Source organism: Pygocentrus nattereri, chromosome 6 (genome assembly GCF_015220715.1).
Source record: "Pygocentrus nattereri isolate fPygNat1 chromosome 6, fPygNat1.pri, whole genome shotgun sequence".
Classification (NCBI taxonomy): domain Eukaryota; kingdom Metazoa; phylum Chordata; class Actinopteri; order Characiformes; family Serrasalmidae; genus Pygocentrus; species Pygocentrus nattereri.
This window is the reverse complement of record NC_051216.1, coordinates 18,311,675-18,336,821: the sequence shown is the minus strand read 5'-3', so window position 1 is coordinate 18,336,821 and position 25,147 is coordinate 18,311,675. Positions and strand designations below refer to the sequence as shown.

General features: G+C 43.4%; 1 protein-coding gene across 1 annotated transcript in view; it reads right to left on the bottom strand.

Annotated features, from left to right (window-relative positions):
• The window catches only part of abcb6b (ATP-binding cassette, sub-family B (MDR/TAP), member 6b), a 42,143-nt gene extending 29,576 nt beyond the window's left edge, over nt 1–12,567 (bottom strand). Inside the window, exons 1-5 of the mRNA XM_017691692.2 lie at nt 12,185–12,567; nt 10,909–11,119; nt 3,031–3,123; nt 904–1,096; nt 663–784 (exon numbers count right to left, since the gene is read on the bottom strand). Coding sequence (XP_017547181.1) covers nt 663–784; nt 904–1,096; nt 3,031–3,123; nt 10,909–11,119; nt 12,185–12,256 — 691 coding nt within the window. The 5' untranslated portion in view covers nt 12,257–12,567. The remainder of the gene's footprint in view (nt 1–662; nt 785–903; nt 1,097–3,030; nt 3,124–10,908; nt 11,120–12,184) is intronic.
• Between the last annotated feature and the right edge of the window lie 12,580 nt (nt 12,568–25,147).

Sequence of the window (25,147 nt, the reverse complement as noted above, 5' to 3'; positions counted from 1 at the left end):
GCGACAGATGGTGCTCACTGACAGTGCTCACTGTTTGTCAAAGTATTCTTGAGACAATGTGGTGATATCCATCATAGGAATATGCTGTTTTTCTGGTGCAGTGCTGTCTGAAGGGTCAGAGGTCTTGGGCATTCAGTTGTCGTTTTTGGCTTTGCCTTTATTGCACAAAGATTTCTCTAGGTTCCTTGAATCTTTTGATGATATGCATGATAGAGGGTGAAATCTCTCAAATCTTTGAAATGCCTCACTCAGGAACGTTATTTTATCACTGGGATTGTTGCTGATGCATTTTTCGCACAGTGGCAAGCTTAGACTCATCCTTCTTAATAAACGACTAGGCCCTTCCTGGGTGCTCATTTTCGATCCAAGCATGACTGCATCATCTGTTAGGGCTGTTTTTGAACAATTCACCATGTTCCTAGTCTTAAATTGATTCTGTTCTAATGTTTGTGAAGCATGTTGCATCAGCTTCAGAATGAGCATATGTTTACAAAAAAAAAACAATGAAGTTGGTAATGAAAAACATTGCATATCTTGTCTTTGTACTGTTTTCAAAGTAGATTTATAAATAACTTTGTACAAAACCACTTCATATGTTACACAACAGTTCACTCATCACTACTTTTTTCAAGTCTATAGATATTAGACTATATTAGACTCACTGAGGTAGAGGAACATGCAGATGAAGACAATGAGGCCAAACCAGGCGTTGAAGTAAGAGACAAAGTACACTATCGCAATCACAATGTCCGCAATAGTTGGCAAGATGGTGAATACTATGTAGCTGGTGAAAGAAGGAAAAAACTCATAAGAGGTTGGCCTTTTAGGGCAAAACAGCAAGTAAAAGCATCGCATAAGCAGATCAGTACATGGAGAATTCAAACACAGCAGGTGAGAGCATACTTTAACAGGTTGCTGACAGAGGATGTGCCACGGTCGACGCTGCGCAGGACATCGCCTGTTTTTCGGCCCAGATGCCAGCGGAGCGACAGAGCGTGCAGATGGGCGAACAGCTGCAGCTGCACCGTGCGACTGGTGTGCTGCTGAACGCGCGTCCACAAGAAGGAGCGCATGTTACTGACAAAGCCTGATGTTCCTGTCAAAGGCAGAGTAGGAAAGATTTCAGTTTTGAGGGGTTATAAACTACAAGGTCACTTAAAAAAATTAAAATTAGCACTTCACACACAGGATGTCTGTCTAGGCCTCCAATATATTATAAGTTTAACTGTACCCAGGGAGTTCCTCTGTCACATTAGTGAATTACACCAATGTTTCCCAATCCTAGTCATGGCCTACTCATTCCCTGCACATTCCAGTGTTTCCCAAGCTCTAACACATCAAATTTAACTCAGGAATTATCAGTCATGAAAGCTTTAAACAGTAAATTAGGATTTTTGACAATTCAGCTCTTCTCTAATATCTGTTGTCATATTTAAAAATCACAGAAAGTCTGAATTGTACCACCAGAGGGCAGTGAAAAGCCTGCACCTTATGATTTGGTCTAGTTCTAGTCTGTTTAGTCCAACTCTGGAAACAAAGGCCATCTTTCAAAAGGTGCCCTAAGCCCTGAGCTGTTCCTTCAAGTCCATGCTGTGGTGATGTCAATGTGAACGTAAAGGGCAAAATACCTCAAGCATGATGGGTTGACAGGTGTGACAGACTCATTTGACAAACCTGGTGAGATCATATGATTAGATCTCATTTTTAAAAAACGAGATCCTTTATGTATCTCCAGTGGCTAAAATCCAGATTACAATCATAATTCATATCAATAATAAGTTTGATTCTTAAACCAGTCCATTTTAACTCACATCTGATTATCTTCTTCTATTATGTTGCACTTGCAGCTGTAAATAAACCCCTCCATTCTGATTGGTCTAACCTGTATCTCAAGGAATTTTATGTAAGAGGCCGCTGCCGAGTTCACATATGTGCAGCCTTTACCACAGGTGTAGAAAGGACACACTTGTGGACACCCCTTTGTATGCCAAGATGAGAACTGCGATGCCTTACAGCTTAGCGGGCACAAGGACCACAAGTGCACCTACTGGGAGAGAGCTTTAGAAAGACCACTTCAGCCATCTAAATGCTAGTGCACAATAGATGAGCTGACAGTACGCAGCTATACTACATAAGAAACTTCACAGAAAAGCAGTACTAAACATTAAAATGAAGTTCATATCACAATCTACTTATTAGTAAATTCATCACATTTGGTATCAGCTAACAACTTCACAAACTTGCTAAAGGGTATGACGTGAAATCAAGTATGATATGCTATTAGTTTAGCAATATTAGCTGAAGTAAAAAGATCTATTCTGTTTACCCTAAAGACGTAAGGGGAAATCCTTAAGCATTTTTGAATAATGCAGAAAACTAATCTGACTAAAATACCTATCACTACTACAGAAGGGGTTTTTAACTGATCAGTTGAATCAGTTTTTTTTTAGAGCAGGACAAACACCAAAATATGCAGGACAGCATGGTCAACGACCAGATCTGAAAACTGACTAACACTAAATTACATCATCAACGCCGAATCTCATTTGAATCTAAGGTTCATAAAAGGTATAATAATTCCTATATAATTAAAATGTATCTGTGACAACATATTTTAAAGCAATTCTATTTGGAACAAAAATATGGACTGGTAAGTGGGACTGGTTTTAAGAGTGCTGCATACTTTTAAAAGGGGCTGAAGAGCAGCCCAGAGACTTGTGATGACACAAAGCTTAGGGTCCAATCCATTAAAAAGGGGGCTTTTTAGAAAGTGAGCTGGAGCTGTTTTGCTGCCAGACTCTCTAAAGATTGCATAAGGCACTTATCCCAAACATTACTGCACTTAAAACTATTATTCCAATTATCCGCAAAAAAAGTAAAAGAGTATACTTTCGCGCAGAAATGATGACCATAATCTTTGTCTGGTACAGTGGGCTACAAAGAAAGCATGAGGAGAGGCCCTGTGGAGGTGCAAAGAGAACACTGCAAGAGAACACAGACAGAATGTGATGTGTGTGTGCTGCAGCTCACCTGCCCCACCACCCTGCAAGAACTTGAGGAGGACATAGATACACACAGTTTTTGCCAGCACTTTCCAGTTCTCCTTTTCTGATAACTCATTCACTGTGTAACACAAAAGCAGACCAATCAGAGAGAGAGCATTGCATAAACAGGATATATTAGTGCCTGTTACTGTATTGGTTTTTTTACATGCTATATTTGCACATCTACACATTTCTTAAATACATGAGGTTACATGTTTAATAAAGACTCTACAGACTAAAAAAGTAGGTCTTCAATAGAAAAATCACTAGAGATAAATAGCCACCACCCCAAAAGCAGCTCAGTATCCCATGAGAATATTTTGTTTGAATAGGACATGTTTTTATTTACATTAAATAACTATAATTAAGGGAAGAATTATTTCATGGTTCATAAGAGATTTACTGAGAGGTAAGATCACTACTGTAGGCTGATGGAATATGAGGCTGCTGCAGCTTTTTGCTTTTGGGATTTAGAGGTATTCAACATTTTCAACATCAGGGCTTGTGACAAGAGATGGAGCATATTTGTATAGACGTCAGTAGTACATCTTAAAACTGTTTGTGTCCCAGCATAACTGTTGCAAACTATAGGTGCATATATCACATATCTACCTTACTGCTTATATCTTACGTCTACAGAACACTAGATTTTCTACATCTTCTACCAGGTTCGAGATATAGAATTATACAGACCAAACAACCACAAGGTTTCTGTCATCACTGAGGGCAAAATCAGATCTAAAATATCACCAAGGTCCTATCAGGAGGGATGGACGAAGCAGAAAACCTCTCTGTAGAAATACTCTTGGTAAAATATCACTCAAGTAAAACTGCAAATATTCTATTTATGTTTCTTATTGAGTAAAAGTACAAAAAGCACTTGCTTGTGAATGTACTGAAGTATCAAAAGAAAGACTTCCCAAAGTTGCTATAGCCATTGTATAACATTACTATTGACAAATGAATACTATTAAGGAGACCTGTGTTACTGCAGCTAGACTCAAGTTTGCTGTGTCTGCAGTCACAAACATGTCCATTCAGTCTGGAAGGTCTCTAATAGAACACAGAGGTGGAATGGAAAACAATTTGTATTTTTTTATTAATATAATCAAACAAGATGTTCTCCCCAATAACTCTTATCAGATTAACTAGGACACTACCGGCTCTCTGAGTGTAAAATGTTCTGATAGGCTGAGCTGCTAGCGAGCAATGAGGGGTGAATAGAGGGAGTTGAGAACTGCCTGCTGTGAAAACAGTTCACACCTCTCCACAAAGTTTTAGGCTACTGTGAAAAGGTTTAAGTACATTCAAAGCAAGAACTTTTGTACTTGAACAGAATCAAGTATTTAGCTTTAATTTCATATTAGAAAAGAAACAAGCTGCACATATCAACAAACTTTCTCAGAGGTAGTAAAAATTCTGCAGATCCCTATGGACACTGTAGAAAGAGGCCTGGGCGCCACACTGGATGGCCTAGTCAGTTACATTAAGAACAAGTGCTTAAAGAGTTGAACTTGAACTCTGGTTTCTGAGAAAAAGAAACAGATACAATAAAACATTTATTTAACATCAAACTCTGTCATACTTGAGACGGAGTCATTGACCTCAGTTAAAGACTCCTCACTTTAACTCTGTGTCCTTGTCTCACTGGCTTATGTATGACTTCAGAATAAAAAGCAGCGCAAAAGCAGCCAGACTCAGGATGATAAAAGAGGGCTGGCTTTGGTCTCGGCTGAGAGAGAGCTCGGACCTTTCCATTCATTTACATTCATGGCCATTTTGACTGTGCACTCGGAATCAAATAGGGGGAAGAAAAGGTAGAGGAATGAAGAAAGTAAGGAAAAAAAACGATGAAGGGAATTTTCCCCACAGCGAGAGCAAAATACTCTCTCAATCTCTCCCTCTCTCTCTCTCTCTCTCTCTCTCTCTCTCTTAGTTAGGATGGTGAGAGAGCTGATTTTCAGCCCTGGCATGGGGCAGAGGGGGGCAGAGACAAAAAGCCCCTTGTACCAGCGTGTTAACTCTGCTAAAGGCCCCTAATGCCCCCTAATCGTGACTGGCAGGGTTGGTGACCTCCCCTATCACCCCCACCAAATCTCAGTCTGCTTCACAAAAGCCCACTTCTCTCCCGCCGCTGCTTTCATCTGCCTCCAAAGGCAAAAATCACCATTGCCCTCTAATCGTGGAGTGGACACACACAACACGTCACTGCTGTTAACCTAAGTCAGTCTGAGACAGCAGGGTAAAGATGTGAGAGTTGACTGGAAGACACTGTGACCTAATTGGTGATGATAATGGTGATGTGTACACTAACAGAGTGAAGAGGAAATGAAATTCAGAAAGAGAGGGAGGTGTGATGTAAGTAGAGAGAGCAAGAGAGAGGAGGAGGGGTGCAAAAGCGAGAAAGAGAAAAAGGGTGAAATGGAGCCTTGAGCCATGGAAAGCTTTAGCATAGTTGGGTTTTGTCCCACGTCTCCTTTGTCAGCGTCAGATGCTTTTTGGCTTGGGAGAGCGGAGGGCTTTGACTTCAGCGAGGGGTTTTGGGGGGCCAGTCTTACATCCAGCTGGCCCAAAACAACAAGGGGCTGGGAACACTGGGGAGGGAGGAGCAAAGAGAGAGCACCCTACACACACACACACACACACACACACCTTCCATCGATCCCATATTATTTTTTTATTTTATTCATCTTCCTGTTCTTGAAGTCAGCATCTACAAATTGACTGCCACTGTTCAGATGACCTGATACTCAGACGGATACAAACTGTAATATAGTCCTGTTATTCACCTTTATAGTTTTGGATTGATAACTGACATCATCAAATATTACTAGAACTTAAAAAGTGCTGATATTACACTTTAAAAAAGGAGACGTCTGCTCAACTTAAAATGACATATCAACTGCTTACATGATTTGTCTTGAGTTGACTCAACTTGAACACACCAGAATTCACCCAAGCTTCTTAGCTGAGCCACAAATTCTTCCAGCTACTGTTTCTAGGTCTGCATCTAGATAAACGAAACTGAATTTTTTACTCAAATTTCCCCACTAGCTGGCACTTCTTCTATCACACAGTCCCATCTGGCATATTTTCCTCTCAGACTTCCGGATATGGAAGGCTATGGCATTGCTGGGATTCAAACTCACAATCTCTTGATGTTGGGATGAATTATTAGACTGTTGCACCACATTAGATGATACCATGTTTTAAAGTAAAAACAGGAAATATTTTCCCCGGGGTATTAAACATTTGTAGACACAAAATCTGGATTGTTTTATGTGTTCCTGAGTGGCGCAGTGGACTAAGCCATTACCCCAACAGGAGGCTTGTATCTCCAAACCTTGTATCTCCAAAATGGTAACAATACAGTAAAAGGAAAAAACATTACTTTTAATCTAAGTCAATGGAACCAGAATTTTTCCAAGTCATTCATTTAGTCCATTCATCATGAAATTCACATGCAATGTAAAGGGCAACAGGTAATAAAAAAAACCTGAAAATCATCAAAAATGGAGATACAAGGTCTTCTTCTGACAACAGTGATATGTTAAACACCACTTGCAAATATTCTAACAGAGATTTTCAGCCTGGCAAAGAACACTGGGGTATAGACAAATGAAACAGTGAAATTCAAAGTGCCAACATGCCAGGTTGACAGTATTTTGGTTTCAAAAACAAACAAGCATGGAGATCCATTGGATTTCAACCATGCTGCATAGCATCTGTGCAGAACACAGTTATGATTTATAATCAGTAATATCAGACGCTATCCCAATTCATAATCATAATACAAACTAATAATGGTAATGGGTAAGGCTCTGCAACACTCTGGTGGTACTATGTAAACGAATTTGAATCAAGATTATATTGTTTAGCATTACAACTCAGCAGGCGTTGTAATTGTTTGTCTAAATTTACATCATCATCGTCATTAACTGCTTAGTCCAGATAGGGTCATGGTAGCAGTTGGGAGAGCAGAGAATCCCAGACCACCCTGTCTCCCGCAACTTCCTCCAGCTCAATCCCAGGGACCCCAAGCCGCTCGCAGACCAACTTGGAGATGGAATTCCTCCAGTGGGTCCTAGGACAACCCCGTGGTCTTATCCCAGTTGGCCGTGCCTGGTACCCCCACATCGAAACATCCAGTGGACATCCAGATCAGATGCCCGAACCACCACACCTGGCTTCTCTCAATGTAAAGGAGTAGTAGCTCTACTCCGAGCTCTTCCCAGATGGCCGAGCTCCTCACCCTATCGAATAGACTGTAGCCCACCACCCTGCAAAGAAAGCTCACTTCCGCCGCTTGTATTCGCGATCTCCTTCTTTCGATCATTACCCACAGCTCAAGACCATAGGTGAGGGTCAGGATGTAGACCGACTGGTAAACAGAGCGCATCGCCTTATGGCTCAGCTCCCTCTTCACCACTACAGTCTAGTACAGTGACCGCATTACTGCTGTCGCCTGTCCCAGCCTGTGGCCGATCTCATGATCCCTCTTCCCATCACTCATGAACAAGACCCTGAGATACTTAAACTCCTCCACCTGGGGCAAGTCTTTTCCCTTTACCTGGAGAGGGCATGCCATTCTTTTACAGGCTACATCCATGGACTCAGACTTGGAGGTGCTGATGCACATACCACACTCAGCTTCACACTCAGCTGCAAACTGCTCCAGTGAGCGATGGAGGCATCCGTGTGATCCAGCCAAAGGAACAACATCATCTGTAAATAGCAGAGATGTCACCCTCCGGCCTCCACACGTAATGCCCTCCTGACCCCGGCTACGCCTTGACACCCTGTCCATGGATATCACAAACAGGAGTGGAGATGGGCCACAACTCTGGCAGAGTCCAACACTAACACTGAAAGGGTCCGACTTAATGCCAAGTATATGAACACAGCTCTCACTCCAGGAGTACAGAGATTGAATGGCCCGGAGTATTAGCCCTGGCACCACATACTTCCACAGGTCCTCCCACAAGATATCTTAGGGAACACAGTTGTAAGCCTTCTCCAAATCCACAAAACACATGTAGACTGGGTTGTCAAACTCCCATGGCCCCTCAACAACCCGCAAGAGGGTGAAAAGCTGGTCCATTGTTCCATGGCTGGGACGGAATCCGCATTGTTACTCCTCAACCTGATGTTCAACTATCAGTCGGAGTCTCCTTTCCAGCACCTTGGCATAGACTTTCCCAGGGAGGCTGAGCAGTGCGATACCCCAATAGTTGGTACACACCTTCCAGTCCACTTTCTTAAAATTAGGGACCACCACCCTGGTCTGCCAGTCCAAGGGTACTGTTCCTGAGGTCCATGCAATATTGCAGAGGTGTGTCAGCCATGACAGCCCCTCAATATCCAGAGCCTTAAGCATCTCCAGAGGAATCTCATCCACCCCAGGTGCCTTGCCACTCAAGAGCTTGCCAACTACCTCAGTGACCTCCACCAGGGAAATGGACCTTGACACACCAGAAGCCTCTGGTCCTGACTCCCGTGAGGGAGGCATGTCTTCCAGATTAAGGAGTTCTTCAAAGTGCTCCTTCCACTGACCAACAATATCCTCATTTGAAGTCAGAGTTTCTCCACCCCTGTCGAATACAGATTGACAGCCACCCCAACCGCTCCTGAGTCACCGGACAGTTATCCAGAACCTCCTTGAAGCTGACTGAAAGTCTTTTTCCATGGCTTCAGCAAACTCCTCCAATGCCCTGGATTTTGACTCTACCACCTGCCACCTTTTTTGCCTGTCGGTACCTATCTGCTGAGTCATGAGTCCTTCAGGGCATCCACTCCCTAAAGGCCTCTTTCTTCAGCTTGACAGCCTCCCTCACCACTGGTGTCCACCAGGGGGTTCTTGGGTTACCACCCTCAAGCTTTTGGCCAAAGCTACGCCTGGCAGCTTCCACAACGGAGGTTTTGAACAGTTTCCATTCAGACTCCATGTCCTCTACCTCCTCCGGGACATAAGAAAAGCTCTCCTGGTGGTGGAAGTTAAAATCATTCCAAACAGGGGCCTCCAACAGTCGTTCCCAGCACACCCTCACTATTCACTTGGGCCTCTGACCATCAGTCTTCCCTGTTATCTAATCCAACTCACCACTAGATGGTGATAAGTTGACAGCTCAGCACCACTCTTTGAAGGTGAAGTCTCCCAGTAAGACTATGGAGTCTGTAGGCAGGATCCTTTCCAGAACCCCACCAACTCACTCCAAGAAGGCCGAATACTCCGAACTGTTGTTTGGTTTTAAATCGCATTGAGGTGACCCTCTCATCCACTGGGACAAACTCCAACTGCACGGCTGCCAGCCAGGGACTCGTGAGTATCCCCACCTCTGCCCAGCCCCTCTCACCCTGTGCAACCCCTAGCCAGGAGTTTCGTTCCAGAGCCGACACTGTGGGTGGAGGTGAGCCCAACTATATCTAGTTGGTATCTCCCAACCTCCCACACAAGCTCCGGCTCCTTCACCCCCAGTGAGGTTACATTCCACTTACCAAGAGCCAGTTTCTGCCACAGGGGCCTAGGCCACCAAGGGGCCCCCTGCAATCTCCCACTGCCTCTATGGCACTGCACCGCTCCCCCATGCTGGACCTTGCAAGTGGTGGGCTCTCCACATTGCCTCTTCGGCCGGGTTACATGGGTTGCCCAGCCACCAGATGCTCGCCAAGGGACGCTACCCAAAGGCCTGGCTTCATGGGTAGGTCCCAGTGACCCTCACCAGGGCAGGGTACACAATTGTCTGTGTCCATTTTTCATGGAGGGTTTTTGGATCAAGTTAGTCTGAGTCTTCACTCCAGACCCGTTTGCCCTGGGAGACCCTACCAGGAGCATATTGCTCCCGATGACAACACAAGCTCTTCCGCCATGACAAGGCCCCAATCTAGGAAGGGTCTAAATTTACAGTGCTGTCTAAATACTTATGGAATGCTCTCTCCAAGTCTACTTGGGATGCCTCCTGTCCATTGGCATTTAAATTTCTGCTAATGACACAACTTCTTTGTTTTTACTATGCTATCAATGTTCCTCTTGGCTTTGAATGTAATGTCTACACGATAGTCATGTCTTTTTACACCTTTTGTTTTATGTATTCATGTTCAATAATTGTAAAGCATCCTGGAGTATGGGAAAAAGGCACTTTACAAATAAAAGCAACAATAATGATGATGCTGCTGACTAGCACTATCCCTCAAACCAGTCAAAACTACAGTCTACAAGTTCTCCTCACATGCCACTGTGATTTGTATTTGAAATTGGGCTGAAAAATAGCTGAAACCTAAACATTTCAGAGCCACTTGCTCTTCATTTACAGTGTCACATACTGCTGGTTCACATATGTAACCCAGCTATCCACTGCACCTTCAGTGGACTAGCTCTCTAATACATGTTGTCTCATTTAGTCTTCTCTGGATTTGCCTATTAAATTGCCTTCTAGCTCCAGTGTGGATTTTGCTGTATGTACTTTGTAACAGGGCCTTCATTTCATTTTCATTGGATTCATATCAGTGTGAGTTATTTCCTTGTAAAAGAAGCTTTAAATAAATCTCTCAGCCATAACCACATACATGTGTGGGAAACTGATGGTATCGATTAGACTTTTCATATTCTTATTTCCAAAGGTCCAATGGACAACATTTATGTCATAACATAATAACATCCCTTTCCCTTGAACATGAGCACCCCTGCATATGTTTGTACACTGTGCCCCCTAGTGGCTGATTTCTTTAACACAGCACTGTGGGCTGGTCACCAGATGGTCATTTACTCTATCCATATACTGATGAGACAAGCATTACATAGCATTGAATAGTAGCTTTGTGTTGCTTTAAGAATGATTTCAGAGTTTCAGGGGAACATGCACCTCACCTATGTCCTTGCTGTAGATAGGCACAAACACATTGATGACCCGTTCCAGGCCCAGTAAAGTGATACAGAGAAGTACAAGGATCTGCAGTGGGGCACTCCCTCTGGGCCACATGTAGGGTATCAGCAGTGCCACTTTCCTCCCCAAATCCTTCCATGTCGAACTGGGCACTACCCTGACCTTACTGGACCCTTGCTGTCGGCCATCTTTGGTCTTGAGAGGAGAAAAAACAAAAACAATGAAGTCAAAGAAAACCAAATTAGTTGTATGTATTTTCGTTTAGCAGACAACCTGGTGATGATCCTGACAGATTCTCGTGTTTTTGTATTGCTGACCTCAGTGTGCTATACATATGAAATGTCTTTTTGGAAAACATATGATTACATAAACAAAAACAAACAAGCTAAATAAACTATAAAAGCAAAACAATTCGGTCAACTACTTACAGACCTCTGTCAAACACTGCTCTGTACTACACACTTAAAAACATAGTTCTTCAAGACAAATGTTTCAAACCATAAGGTCTATATATCTATATATAACCACTGCATGCTTAAATGGTTCTTTGCATGGTGAAATCTTTCTAAAAATCGATGGAGTGTATGTATGATTCTATATAGAACCTTTTTGAAATGGTTCTATAGAGCACCAAAAATTATTCTTCTCCTGTTGCTGACATCATAACCATACATACATAAAAAGATCATTCTTCAAGGGTTCTTTAGAAAATACAATGGTTCTGTATAGAACAATGAACACTTAAAGTACCCTTTTCATGCTAAATGGTTCTTGACATTGATGGAGCTGTATCTGGCTATACAGATTCTATATAGATTCTTTTTGAAAATGGTTCTATATGACATCAAATTGGGTTCTTCTGCTATTATGAGATCGACCTTGTAACTACAGAAGAACCCTTTTTGGTTCTATATAGAACCACATACAGCACATTCTCCATCAATCTGAAGAACCATTTCATGATGCAAAGAACCATTCAATCATGCAGGGTTCTTTGAGTGTTCACGATTCTGTATAAAACCATTTTATTTAAAAAAAAAAAACTCTACAAAATAACACTTTTGTTGCTATAACCCTTCTCAGAAAGTGGAGGAAGAGTAAAATCACTAGAAATTAACAGAAGTGCATATCGTAGATATTCAGGCTGAATAGAACACAGTGCGTGCTCTCTCTCTCTCTCTCTCTCTCTCTCTCTCTCTCTCTCTCTCTCTCTCTCTCTCTCTCCCTCCCTCCCTCCCTCCCTCCCCCCCGTCCTCTTACCTCCACAGACAATGTAAATGTCTGATTCGCCTCAGTTTCGTTCTTCTTACTTTTCGGACTCTTGCTCGCCATCTGTGCAGGTTTTCAAATTCCCTTTAGTCATTCATCCATCGGTGTCACTAACAGCAACCATACGGACCTTTCTGATGGACCGTTCTGGACCTTTGGCTACTGTCCTGTAGCACCAGCTCCCTGTTGTGGCTCTTTTGTGTTCGTGAACGCCGTTTGAGACCGACGTATCTAGTTACTTGTGCTCTAACTGGTTTGATTACTTTATTCACATATGAGGTGCAGTTCCAAACGTGTGATGACTGCCGCTCTCTCGCCGGCAGCGTTGACAACAAATATTTACCCGAAAAGCCATTGTCAGTGTTGTCATATGGGGGATGGTTCACGTGACTGCTTCAGGCTGGTGGTCATGTGAGCAGTTCTGCTTTTAATGCAGCAGGAGTGAAGCTGCGAAGCCACAGTCAGCAAAGCTCACCCTGCTGAACGCACCGGGTCTGCCTCTCGGTCTAGTCAAGCCGGCAGACTGGCTTAGTTGAACTCTCAAACCATGAATACTAATCTCAGCAGAATTGTTAAGCTGAAGTTTATTATTATTTCTGATTTATTATTATTTTACAGCGATAATCACCGAAGGAACACTCAGGCCATGTCATATGCTGTAATGCAATAAGACATGCTGTTTAATCATTTCTAATGGCTTGAGTGAGAATTAAAGATGATGAACTGCTCATTCGCGCTCCCGCCGGTGCAGCATCATCACAGCAATCTTGGGCTCCACTGTTATCCAACGGTATAAAGAAGTGGATAAATAAATGTGATATCATGCAGCGCCACACAGCGGCCGTGTGCTTATACTGCAGCTGCCTTCAGCTACAGTAACCGCACACGCTGCACTGCCTAAAAGCAGCACAGCCACAGCTGCTGATTGGGTTAAACTGTGATTTTTTTAATTGATGGCTTAATCCAGTAAAAGATTAGTGGTGTAAAAAGTACAGAGAAACTATATATTGTATATATGTATATTATTGTATGTAAATGTGTTAACAGATCAAATTGCGAGTCAGAATATGTTTCCTTTTTTGGTGGTGTTGTGTGATGCAGTGAGTATGAGGATTTTTAAAGACAAGCAGTTTCATTTACAATGATGAATTAATTTGGATGTTTTCACTAAAAATAATCTTAATACATTTAACAAATAAAAATGCACTGGAGCATAACTGTTTGGCAAGAGCCAATCACAACTAAATGGGTTTATCTGTGGCTACGTTTACACAGCAGGTAAAAGTCATCCATAACTGATTTTCTCACCAAATCCGTTTTTTACATCTTTTAAATGTGATGTGTGTATGTGACATTAGTCTTAACAGATCAGCTCTTAAACTGACCTGCATGCGCAAAAGAACAATGTTTCACGTTTCTTCATGGGGCTCATCCAGAGGTAAACAATCATGACTATGAACCAACGCCAGTCTCTCCCAGAGCTTTCAGTTTCACCCTCACCAACGTCACAAGAGCGATCCTAAAGTTCCAATGATTGTCAGCTCGGCTCATCACCCAAAATGTGTTTGAGCTCTCTATAAGAAAAGGGGATGACCACTTCTTTGGTTCATATCCTCGGATTCTGCAGGCTAACATTCTCCTGGTCCAACAGCAGCAAAACAGCCCCAAGCCATGATACTGCCACCATTATATTTTACAGGATGAGATGCTTATGCTGGAATGCACTGTTTGGTTTTGCCAAACATAACATCTCTCATCAAAGCCATAAAAATCAACTTTTGCCTGATCTGTCTACATAAGATTACTTCAGTAATCTTCTGGCTCACAGGTGGTTATGGAACCTTTAAACAAGCAGAAATACTCTTCCATATATACTATTACCACCATTCCATAGTATTCTAGTTCAGTACTTTTACTTTCCCACTCCTGGGAAGGGCTATAATGAGGTTGAATTTGATGAATGAATCAGCCTGACAGAGGATCGGTGAAGTCCAAACTTGTCAGAAATAGTTCTGCAATCTCTTTCAGCCTAATGAGCATTGGCAAATAATTTTCTGAGGGCCTCAGAAGTTTCATTTGACTGAGACATGGCATGCACTAATCAAAGTGTGGTAAAGACCAGACTTGGTGGAAAAGACTCAGGTTGATGTCTTTAAGTGTCAGCCATGCTCATGACTGGCTGTCATCCATCTGATTGAATCTCCTTGCATTAAATATCACCTGTACCAAACAATAATATTTCTAATACTCTTTGTGAAGAGTGAAGGGTGCCCATTTCCAAAGCCAAACATAAAACATCAGCCACCTGAGTTTAAGAAAAAAATGGTATTGTCTTTGTTGGCAGTGCTCTGCATCCTGAGAGGCAAGATATAAATAGAAAAATAAGCAATGGCAGTATACTTTGGCCACATCACTTAATGGTTTGGGTTTGTACATTTCTGCTGTCCAATTTTAATTACTATCATCCTCATTGGGATAATGTGTTAAAGAGCAGATGCATGCTTATAAGGAAGCATTCGACGTGGCTTTGTGTTAACCTGAGGTCTCTCATATAATCTTGCTATTGTTTTCTCTCAATTGGGAAATATATGTGTTTATAATGGTGACTTGCCTAACACTGTGGTTAGTATGTTACCATTGTGGTGCTGCATAGGACTCAAGTAATCTGCTGTTATTTCATAAACATTCACTGACCAATGTCCCAAAAAAGGTAGCCAGGTAGTGGCCCACCAAACATTTGTGACAAGAGGCCTGTAACTTGATGATCTGGGTGTGTTTAGGGTGCATGACAATGCCCATGTCCTATGTGAGATCAATAAAGAAACTACCAAATTTTGGTGTGGAAGAACATGACTGGTATGCAGAGCCCTGACCTCAACCCCATAAAACACAATTGGGATAAACTGGAACAGTGACATCAAAACAGATTACTACCCAATCAGAATCTGTTTTCACTAATGCTCTGAATGCTCTAAGGCTGAATGGAGGTGGATCCTTGCAGCCATGTTCCAAAATCTAGTGGAAAGCCTTCCCAAAAGAGTGAAAGCTGTTATTATAAACTGTTTATTACATATTAGTGTCCATATTTTAGAATAATATGTCCAACAAGTGCATCTGGACATGTTTGTATACCTGTATGCCAGGTAAAGTAGCGTAACTGTCAACAGGTGGATTCCAGATCTTTCTTTAATATGCCAAGCATTTGTGTGTATTGGTGTGCTCTCTCTCTCTCCATAATACTGCCAACCCTGTGTTTCACAGTTGGGATGAGATTCTTATGCTGTAATGCAGTGTTCAGTTTTGCTGAGCATAATATACCTGGGTGTGTTTAAGGGGGCATGACAATGCCCCTGTGTCCCAAACGAGGTCAATAAAGAAATTGCCAAATTTTGGTGTGGAAGAGCTCGGCTGGTATGCACAGAGCCCTGACCCCTGACCAACCCCATAAAACATAATTGGGATGCACTAGAACAATGACCACAAAACCGTTTTACTGCCCAATCAGAATCTGATTTTACTAATGCTCCTGTGGCTGAATGGAGGTGGATCCATGCAACCATGTTCCAAAATGGGAAAGCCTTCCCAAAAGAGTGGAAGTTGTTATTTTAAGCTTTTCGTTCCATATTAGTGTCCATGTTTTAGAACAATATGTCCAACAAGTGCACCTGACAAGTTTGCATGCCTGTATGCCAGGTAAAGTAGTGTAACTGTCAACAGGTGGATTCCAGATCTTTCTTTAATATGCCAAGCAAAGCTTTTAAATAATATTTGTGTGTATTGGTGTGCTCTCTCTCTCTCTCTCTCTCTCTCTCTCTCTCTCTAGGATACTGCAATCATTGCGTTTCTGTCTGTCACACACTGTTAGAAATAAAGGTACCTTGCAGGTACATTTTTCATTAAATCAAGGTACAAACAATGTAAATGTACCCTCAAAGGTACAAGAGAGGTTTTAAGGTCTAATTGTGAACCTTATGTAAGTTTCTCACAGAGGAAAAGTACGTTTACACACCTTTTCATAACCTAATGTTTTAAAACAGAACCATTTAATAAAAAGCCTGGAGACGAGACGGGGTGTGTGGAGTCCCATCCATCCATCCATTTTCTAAGCCGCTTCTCCGTCAGGGTCGGGGGGGGGGGGGGGGGGGGGGGGGGGGGGGGGGGACGTGGTGCTGGAGCCTATCCCAGCAGTCTTCGGGCGGAAGGCAGGATACACCCTGGACAGGTCGCCAGTCCATCGCAGGGCAGGTGTGTGGAGTCAGCTTAGAAAAGATCATTTCAGTGGATTATGGTACAGTTATGTTCCCTGACTAAAAGTACTGAGATGTACCTTAGAGGGTACCACCCCAGAGACAAGAGGGGTACTGCCCCAGTGACAATTTCATGCCTTTATTTCTGAGAGTGCACTATTTCAGTCCCTGCACCTTCTCTTCCCTCTAAGAGGGTTTAACAACAATGCCACAAAGCCGCACAAAAGAGGAGTGAAAATAGAAGTGGTTAAAAGAAGAGTCGATGGATATGGCGTGTGAGTGTGTGAATGTGGTGGGCGAAGGGCAGAAGGAGGAGAGAGAGAGATGTTTTCATCTCCAGCTCACAATGGGCCGGTTTCTATGACGGGGAAGTAACGGATGCGTATGATCTTCTCTCCGCTTTGTGTGTGCGTGGTAATGGGCGTCTGCCCGTCAGCCGGTCATTATGAGGGCTTTTGTCCTGCAGAGCGCGCGAGCGCTGTCCATCACGCAGCTCATTTCGCGCTCTCTTTGTTGTGCGCGCTCGCTCTCATTGCCATGCCCAGTGGGAACGCGCGGAATAGCGCGCGCCCCTCATTCTCGCGCGCTCATTTGCCCTCTTTGTAATCCATCTGAACCGGCGAAGCGCAATTGAAGGGAGAAGGCGAGGGCAGAAGAATATGAAGGGGAATCAATCTAAGAGAGCGAGCCGCGCCGTTTGGAGAGATGATTGGTATTTTCGATTGCGCGCGAGACACAAAAGAGGATGAGGCTTTATTCGGCGTCGATCGCTCTGTCCACTCCGGAGTCATTTTACTCCTAGCCTGACTCTCACACAGCGACTCTCACAACAGTTCAGCAGCGGACGCCGTCTTCTTTCATTCAGGCGACGCTCTCTTTCAGCAGCGCGCGAAAGCACCTGTGGCTCAGCCGCCTGCCGCGAGGCATACTGGGAGAGGAACAGGCACACGGCTTAGCCAGAGCTGGCCATGGCACCTCACCAGTTCCTGGTAAAGGGGAATTCTACTGATTTTTCAAAACTGTAGCTAATTAACCCTCCTGTCCTCTTCACCTCCCGCCCCTTACTTTAGTGTTCCCGGTCAAAATCGACCGGTCTGTTTTAACTGCTCTTATTTTTCACCACCATATTTTTATTCAGCATTATTTAGCTGTGAGCAATGTCTCAAAGTAGTGTTTAACCTGAATGTATAGAATTAGACATAAAATAACTGCAGTGCAAATACAAAGAGACTGAGTGAGTTGGGGGGTGTGTATGAGGATGACTGAGTGAGTTGGGGGATGTGTATGAGGATGACTGAGTGAGTTGGGGGGGGTGTATGAGGATGACTGAGTGAGTTGGGGGGTGTGTATGAGGATGAGTGAGTGAGTAGGGGGGTGTGTATGAGGATGAGTGAGTGAGTTGGGGGGTGTGTATGAGGATAAGTGAGTGAGTTGGGGGGTGTGTATGAGGATGAGTGAGTGAGTTGGGGGATGTGTATGAGGATGAGTGAGTGAGTTGGGGGATGTGTATGAGGATGAGTGAGTGAGTTGGGGGATGTGTATGAGGATGAGTGAGTGAGTTGGGGGATGTGTATGAGGATGAGTGAGTGAGTTGGGGGATGTGTATGAGGATGAGTGAGTGAGTTGGGGGATGTGTATGAGGATGAGTGAGTGAGTTGGGGGATGTGTATGAGGATGAGTGAGTGAGTTGGGGGATGTGTATGAGGATGAGTGAGTGAGTTGGGGGATGTGTATGAGGATGAGTGAGTGAGTTGGGGGATGTGTATGAGGATGAGTGAGTGAGTTGGGGGGTGTGTATGAGGATGAGTGAGTGAGTTGGGGGATGTGTATGAGGATGAGTGAGTGAGTTGGGGGATGTGTATGAGGATGAGTGAGTGAGTTGGGGGATGTGTATGAGGATGAGTGAGTGAGTTGGGGGATGTGTTTGTGGTTGAGTGAGTGAGTTGGGGGATGTGTATGAGGATGAGTGAGTGAGTTGGGGGATGTGTATGAGGATGAGTGAGTGAGTTGGGGGGTGTGTATGAGGATGAATGAATGAGTTGGGGGGTGTGTATGAGGATGAGTGAGTGAGTTGGGGGGTGTTTATGAGGATGAGTGAGTGAGTTGGGGGGGGTGTATGAGGATGAGTGAGTGAGTTGGGGGGTGTGTATGAGGATGAGTGAGTGAGTTGGGGGGTGTGTATGAGGATGAGTTAGTGAGTTGGGGGGTGTGTATGAGGCTGTTTTGTGTCTGATGGATGAGTTTATAGTCTGGATACCCATTCATTTCCTATGGCGGTCACTTTTGACCGGGAACACCACAAGTGTAACAATTGATTGATTAAACACTCAAAATTCAATGAAAGAGGTGATCATCACTTTTATATGTTCAAGTGCATAGTGTGGAGAATATCACAAGGCCTTGAGGCAATCAGATGTAAAACACAATATTTATGAGTGTTTTAAGTTGTAAATCGGTCAGATTTGACCCGAACACGACAGGAAGGTTAAACAGTTGAGATGTAAACAAAGCCATTCAGATGGGTTTAGTGTCAAATGCTCCGCCCTAGAGAAGCTTATCAAGTCACAGCTGGTCACAATGGTGGTGATAGGAACCAGACGTCGACAACGCTCCCTCACAGAACGTGATTACATGGGAATGGCTAGATAAAAATAAAATGTAAGAAAAACATAAGAAACACGTCTGTGAATGTTAAGGGTTATTATTCACTGCATCAAAACTGAAGCCCTATTTACATTGGATTAGTTTAACCTGGAGGAAAATGAAAGATTCTGCTATGCCTGTTGTTTGTCAGTCTCTCTGTAATAACTCTGCAGTGCACTGAATTCTGAAATTGGCAGAACCCAAATAGCAAGTCTGCTGGCACCCCACTGGCTGTGTATCACTGCTGGTCCACCCTTGGACCACCCAGATCACAAGTTCTTACTAGTTTTTAATCTCCTTGAACAGATTTTAAATCCACAGAGACTTTTATTTTAGAAAGTAAACTAAGACAAATATTACAAACAAGAGGACAAAGAGAGGAAAAAAATACTAATATAATGATTTTATATAAAATGTTGTTGCTGACACTGTGCTAGATTAAAATGATTTACTACATTAATTTAGTATAAAAAGTATAACTAAAGAAAGGATGGAAGGAAAAATAGGTAAATTGTGGGCTGTGAGGGGAAATGAAAAGTGGAATTTTGTCTGTTACAACAGTGGACCACTGTTCTCTTGCTATCAGGGAAACTGCAGCTTTCTCAGTGATTGTAGTCATGTTCAAATACATCTCATGGTGGATAACATCAGTAGAACTGCCCTGGTATTATGTTAGTTTATTGGAAAAAACAGAACACTTTTAATGATATGATTAAATATGAAAACAGCATGGCTCCAATCAATAAGAGACTGTCAATCAATAGAAGCCATCCGTGGCCAGGAGTCCAAGACAGAACAATTGGCCTCAATCTCTGGTGGGTAGGATGGCCCTCCCCTGGTGATGCTAGTCAGACACAATGAAACTGACAGTTAATGCTCTGCTCCACACAGCAGTTCAAGAAATTGCATTAGCTGACTTCACATGACTCATGATGAAAAATCTTATATTTGCCATCCCCCTGGGAGAGTTCAGTGGGTGAAATTGGGAAGAAAACTGGACCCTGTATGCTTGGGAAAGGAGGGGTGAGCGAGGAGTGCTCAGTTAGTTGTAATCTGCAACCTCATCGTTAAATGCCGCAAATCGCAAAATCACACTACAGAGGGTGAGTGGTGCAGCAGGACAAAGACCCTAAACATGAAAAACATTAAACTCACCTGTTGGAGTGGCCCAGTCAGAGGCAAGGCCTTATTCCATTAGAGATGAAGTGGAAGAACCTCAAAAGAGCCATCCATCCATCCATCTAAGCCACTTCTCCGTCAGGGTCGTGGGGGGTGCTGGAGCCTATGCCAGCAGTCATCGGGCGGAAGGCAGGATACACCCTGGACAGGTCGCCAGTCCATCGCAGGGCAGACAGACAGTCACTCACACCCAGGGGCAATTTAGCATGTCCAATCGACCTGACTGCATGTCTTTGGACTGTGGGAGGAAACCGACGCAGACACAAGGAGAACATGCAAACTCCACACAGAGAGGACCCTGGTCACCCGGCTGGGGAATCGATCCCAGGCCCTCCTCGCTGTGAGGCGACAGCACTACCCACCACGCCACTGTGCCACCCCTCAAAACAGCCATTCACACCAAACAAACCGAACAAAGAATATGTCTGTTCTGAAGCAGTATGGATGGTCCAATGTTCCTTGTGCTGGATGCACATTGTGCAGGTCTGATCTACGACAACTAGAAGATCACTTGAGGTCATTGCTGCAAAGAGAAGCTTAACCAGTTATTAGATAGGTTCACTTTTTTCAGCACTGTGAATGTTTAAATGATTAACACAATTAAGACATGAAAGATTCTAATTATGTGTTATTAGTTTTAGCAGATCGTCTGTCTACACTATTCTAGCCCATTTCATGACCAGGTAAGGCAGAAAAGTATGGGTTTACATACTTTTTCTTGCCACTGTAGTTCCTGTATAAGAAGCCTTAGGATGTAATAATCCTCAGATTTCAAGGGCTTAAGTGAAGAAAAATTATTGCAAAGGTAAGAAAGGTTAGCATAAAACAGCTATTTGGATATATTCTGCAAAACTTCAGGTTCATTAAACTGTCTTCCTTGGTCTGAATGGTCTTTGTAGTAGAATGTTTCCTAAATCATGATGCGACAGGTATCTTTTCAACACTACTTCTAAAAGCACACATCGAAAATCTTTGAAAAGCTTTGAAGGTAGTTTAAACACCTGGAAGGTTTGAGTTCTGATGAGTGCTGACATCACAGCAAGGAGCTAAAATGAATAGGGTATAACATTATTCTGAAGATAGCAGTGAAAATGTCAGCTTCTCCTTCAGTTCTACAGTTTTTTTCCACAAAAAATGACAAGATGTAAATTGCATTTATGTTTAATACGTTCAGTTGCAAACCATAAGAAAAAAAGCTCATCCAGTAAAACATTTTGAAATTAAAGGTGTTGCCAAAGCTTTGTGTGCACAGAGTTTGTGTGCCACTTCTCAGGTTCAGACAGCAATGCACAGGTGGGAGTCTTGTTGTGCAGCAGGGAAGTGGTGTGTGTGTGTGTGTGTGTGTGTGTGTGTGTGTGTGTGTGTGTGTGTGTGTGTGTGTGTGTGTGTGTGTGTGAATAGGGGTGGCCCTGGAGAGCCGTTCCTGAGGCTCTGCTTGGTGCTCACTGATCAATAAGCATGGACTGAAAGAGCTGAGAGATTGAAAGGCCTCCCAGCTGCACTTTTGCCTATTTTCCACCTCGGTCTTTGTGCTTCAGCTAAAGCAGAGCAGGACACAGAGACCAGCGAGATCAAATCTTCCCTCCATTTGAGAGGAACAATACGCTCTCACTATGTGTCCATGGTCACACAGGCGTCCACATTTTATCTCCTGCCACTGACCCCATTTGATAGGAGAGAAGCAAAGAGAGTAGGTTATCTCTGATGTTGCACATCACATGCTTCTGATGTGCAATCAGAGGTGCATCCAGTGGTTGTAGTACAGTTGGAAGATAAGATCTCATCAGGCTAAGTCACTTTCACCCACCACAATGGGCCTCTTCTTTATTGTCCACAGACTGACTTCAGCGCTTCTCAGTGCATTGTTTACAAAGGTAGATAACATCAAGAGCAGCCTTTATTAACACATCCAACTCACAAGTGAGAGTGGAAGGAGACTTCATTTATTTATACTCTGCACAAATAGCCATTGAACATCTATGTTGAAGCACTACAGCATGTAAAGACAGCGCAAGCACAGCTGTCCAACCTCAGATCACATTAGCTGATAAAGAAGAAATGTTTGTAAGTGCTGCTTTGGAAGGTCGTTCTCCTTCTCCTCTGCAAGATTATTTTCTAAATTGATTGTATAGAAAGCTTTGTGTTCGGGTTGAATCCAGGCCCTGTCAGGAAAAAAGGGTGTGTTTTCTGAATTGCAGGCTGACATAGCGGAACACTGCTGTTAAAGTATTTATAGAGTTACCAATCACTGCTGGCTGATAACATCAGGAGGCTGATTGCGGAGCTTGTCCTCATATTGGCACACCATCAGATTCCGTGTCTGCCAGAGAAGGCAGAGATTTAGAAGAGTAAAGAGATACACCACAATCCACTAGGGGGCAGTATAATTCTATCAGTCCAAGCAGAGGCTGCTTCCATCTCTTTCTTCAATCAGGTGAGGATCTGTGGCAGTCTGGACAATGAAGAGTCATAAAAGGCCTGACTTTGTTTCAGCTTTGGTGTCTTTGGGTGTTTTCACTCGAGACAAAGCTTTGTGTCTTGGTAAATGCAATGAAATAACTCTAGACAGTGCAATTAACCAGAAGTGGATATTGCAGTGATTGAGGAAAAAAAGTAAGCTGATTACAAACATGAAGACTTGTCAGTGAGTCAAAGACTACTCTGAGGAGATGGATGCAAAAGCCTGTATGAGATAATGAGCTTTTTTTTCCTTTCATTTATCATTAATGTGTGCCTGATCCCTGGCGAGCCATCTGACTCCTTTTTGGTCTTCACTGAGGTAAAGGACAGAAACTTTTTTTTGTTGTTGTGGACAAAAGCACCGAACAAATGGTCAGACATCTGGAGACAAAAGACAGAGGAGCCAATGCTGTTTGTTTATCTGCTCCGGAGTTTTTGGTTTAATTAGTGATTTAGTGATGGTTTTAATCAGTCATGAGCAGAAGTGCTTTTCTGCTCAAACCCACACAGCATTGCACCCTTGCCATTATATATATATATATATATATATATATGTGTGTATGTATATATATATATATATATATATATATATATATATATATAAATCTCCAGAAGGGCCTATTGAATCAGTACAGTGAAATGGCAAGTGTCTGCCTTTGGAAGTTCAGTCCTGAGGATGCAAGAGAATGACAATTTGGGAAGATCACCGACTGAATAGGCCCATGCAGCTGAGATGAACACTTATTGTAGTGTAAAATTAGGAATATGAGGGCAGCCATTCTTTTCAGCAGCGCACATTGTCATTGAGAGCAGCGCCAAGATGTATAATATGAGGCATGAGCTGAAGATATCCCTCTAGTAAGCAAGACAGAGGAGGCAGAGAGAGTTGTCTGTGCTCACACATTAACCAGCCACATTATTTACAGCAGAGGTAACACGTCTCGGCAAAAAAGTGACTCAATGCTTCATTTTCATACGAACTGCCTGTGGATCCCAGGAGGACAAGCTTTTATAAACCCATCCATTCATTTGTGTCAGCGGTCTGTCAGGCTTGGCCACCACTGCTGTGGGCTCGGAGGAACTGCGCAGTACCTTCCAAACGCCATTGCCAACCTCCAGCTGCTGCCACGGCAACCCAGCCCAGCTCACTGTCAGTCTGAGTGAGTGACAGCCGCTCCCCCTCTGGGCCGTTGATTGGTAGCACCGGCGTGGGCGACGCCGATAAAGCAGGAGAGCTGAGGGCCACCATCAGAAAACTGTGGCCCTCACACTCTGACACTGTCATCCTGTCCCCTAAAGAACACTGCTATTGAATCCTGGCCGTTAATGGCAACAATGCAATACACAGAGGGCCCCCTTGTCAGTATGTACCCTTATTTTTTTGTTTACTTAACCAGTGACACTTTTGACACATGAGACAGCCTTGAAAAGATCACAGTGGCATTTGAGGAGCACATTTCAATATGTCAATACACTGAAGTTTGCCATGGCAACCTGGGGATGGACCGGCCTCACGTGAAACGCATCAATCTTCATAACCGTCGCCATAATGAACATCCTCACAAACAGACCCCAGGGGGTACAGTGAGTGCAGGAAGTGTTGGTGTTTGTGTATTTAGGCTACAGGACAGTGGGGGACCAAGGACTTCCTGCTTGTAATGGCTGGGTGCTGTGTTACTGATGTGACAGGGAATTCCGGACTCTGGCGTTTTACAGCGGATGTGTTACAGCCTGCATTGCATAACACCAAGTCTCCTTGCATTTGTGACTTTTTTTTCTCAACCTGAAAAGGCATCAAAGCACCTTATTAAAGTTCACAAGGTAATTCCTGCTTTATTCATCACTACAGTGCTGCACTGACAATGGCATAATGAACAATAGTAGCCTGCTTTTAAATTGGGTGGCTGCGGAGGACAGATGTGGAATTCGTATCCTGCTTTCATCCCACAGGAAACAAATTTAGCTGCTCATCCATTCCCAGCAGGCCACACACAAAACAAAGCATGCTTATTTTTGTGTAATATTGTTTTTTACTTCTTCATGGCTTTGTCAGAGTAGGCAGCAGAGTAGAGAGTCTTTGGATCAGCAGAGCCTTGGAGGAAACTTGTGTGACATGTAGGCTGTGATATGTCAGTCCCATATGCAAGTCACATCCTATAATAGCCCTGCAGCTGTTTTTGGACAACATAGTCGGACTGACAGTAAACAGGCTCCAAATCAGACAGGATTTCATTCAGACTCAGCTGATGTGCTAAGAGTGCCATGGGCTGCTAACAGCAGGGTAGTGGAAATGATGACGAGATGCTATTGTGGCTCAGATAGTTCACAGCGGGCTGTTGCTTCAGGAAGCTGTATGAGACATGATTGAACTGCATTCATCTTGGGCCTTCATTTGCTTTATTCATATCTTTGTAGAATGGAGGAC